This window comes from Lottia gigantea, assembly GCF_000327385.1.
Source record: "Lottia gigantea unplaced genomic scaffold LOTGIsca_1831, whole genome shotgun sequence".
Taxonomy (NCBI): Eukaryota; Metazoa; Mollusca; class Gastropoda; family Lottiidae; genus Lottia; species Lottia gigantea.
In genome coordinates this window covers 4,975-6,196 of record NW_008708333.1, presented here as the reverse complement: position 1 = coordinate 6,196, position 1,222 = coordinate 4,975, and the positions used below count along the sequence as shown (strand labels likewise).

Genomic DNA, 1,222 nt, shown 5'->3' with positions numbered 1-1,222 from the left:
AGTTACAAGAATAGTAAGTTACAAGTTACAAGAATAGTAAGTTACAAGAATATTAAGTTACAAGAATAGTAAGTTACAAGTAAGTTACAAGAATAGTAAGTTACAAGAATAGTAAGTTACAAGAATAGTAAGTTACAAGTAAGTTACAAGAATAGTAAGTTACAAGTTACAAGAATGGTAAGTTACAAGTTACAAGAATATTAAGTTACAAGAATAGTAAGTTACAAGTTACAAGAATATTAAGTTACAAGAATAGTAAGTTACAAGTCACATGACTAACAATACTGATCAAGTTATTATGAGATTATATTTTTTTCCTGATAAATAAAGATGGTAAATAGTCACTTTTGACATTTTGGCATGCCCAATAAAGAGAAGGTCTTAAACTTACGCTAATTTTGATTTGAGACTTAAAGTTTTATCAGTCGTCTCTTGTAACTGATCGCTTAATCTTAGCCTCCATCTCATTTCACTCTCGTAAAGATCACGATATCGTCTTGATTCTATTTCTTTACTTTCTCTTGCCGCTACGGCCTGTTCATACTTCAACTTTAAACTCGTATTTTCATCCTGAAAGTATCAATTTGGTTGAAGAGTAAAAGTGAGCAAATGAATGACAATTTTTATCGAATCGCATACTAACTAGACGTCACGTTTTAAACTTATAAAGTGATACAGACAGCTTCCTATCAACATACAAGCTGACATTTAGCTAACTATATGCCACAAAGCCATCGAGGCATACCCTTTTAGAATATTTAATTTGTCAACTCAATATCCCTTTCCATGTGCCCACAAAGGTATATCAACTCATCATCCCTTTTATACAGACCTCCTAGTAAATAATCCCTACATGGTATTTGATACTAAGGCTTGTCAACATGATATCTATTTTTAATGTCCATATAGATAATAATATTGTATTGTTTTTTCAATGGATAATATCCAGTCCATCCAAATTCCATTCCAATACTTACATCAAGACGTTTCTTATCCGATAGAATTTTATTCTCGTTATCTCCCCTGGATCTATCTAATTTATCGCGAGCTCGACTCTGTTCTTCTAAATATAGATTGACCTCATCTAGTTTACGATTTAACTCCATTCTATATTTAGCTTCTAATTCTTTACGAAGTTGTTCTACCACGTCTTTCTCAGTACTACTTCCATTTTCTAGCTGATTCTACAATTAAGTAAGATTCAATTTGTGAGTTTTGGGTG

General features: G+C 31.6%; 1 protein-coding gene across 1 annotated transcript in view; it reads right to left on the bottom strand.

The window, feature by feature from the left end:
• Positions 1-387: 387 nt before the first annotated feature.
• LOTGIDRAFT_176518 (hypothetical protein) overlaps positions 388-1,222 on the bottom strand; it is a gene marked incomplete at both ends in the record, with an annotated part of 5,809 nt that continues 4,974 nt past the window's right edge. Inside the window, 2 exons of the mRNA XM_009052477.1 lie at positions 388-570; positions 978-1,184. Of these exons, the coding sequence (XP_009050725.1) occupies positions 388-570; positions 978-1,184 (390 nt within the window). The remainder of the gene's footprint in view (positions 571-977; positions 1,185-1,222) is intronic.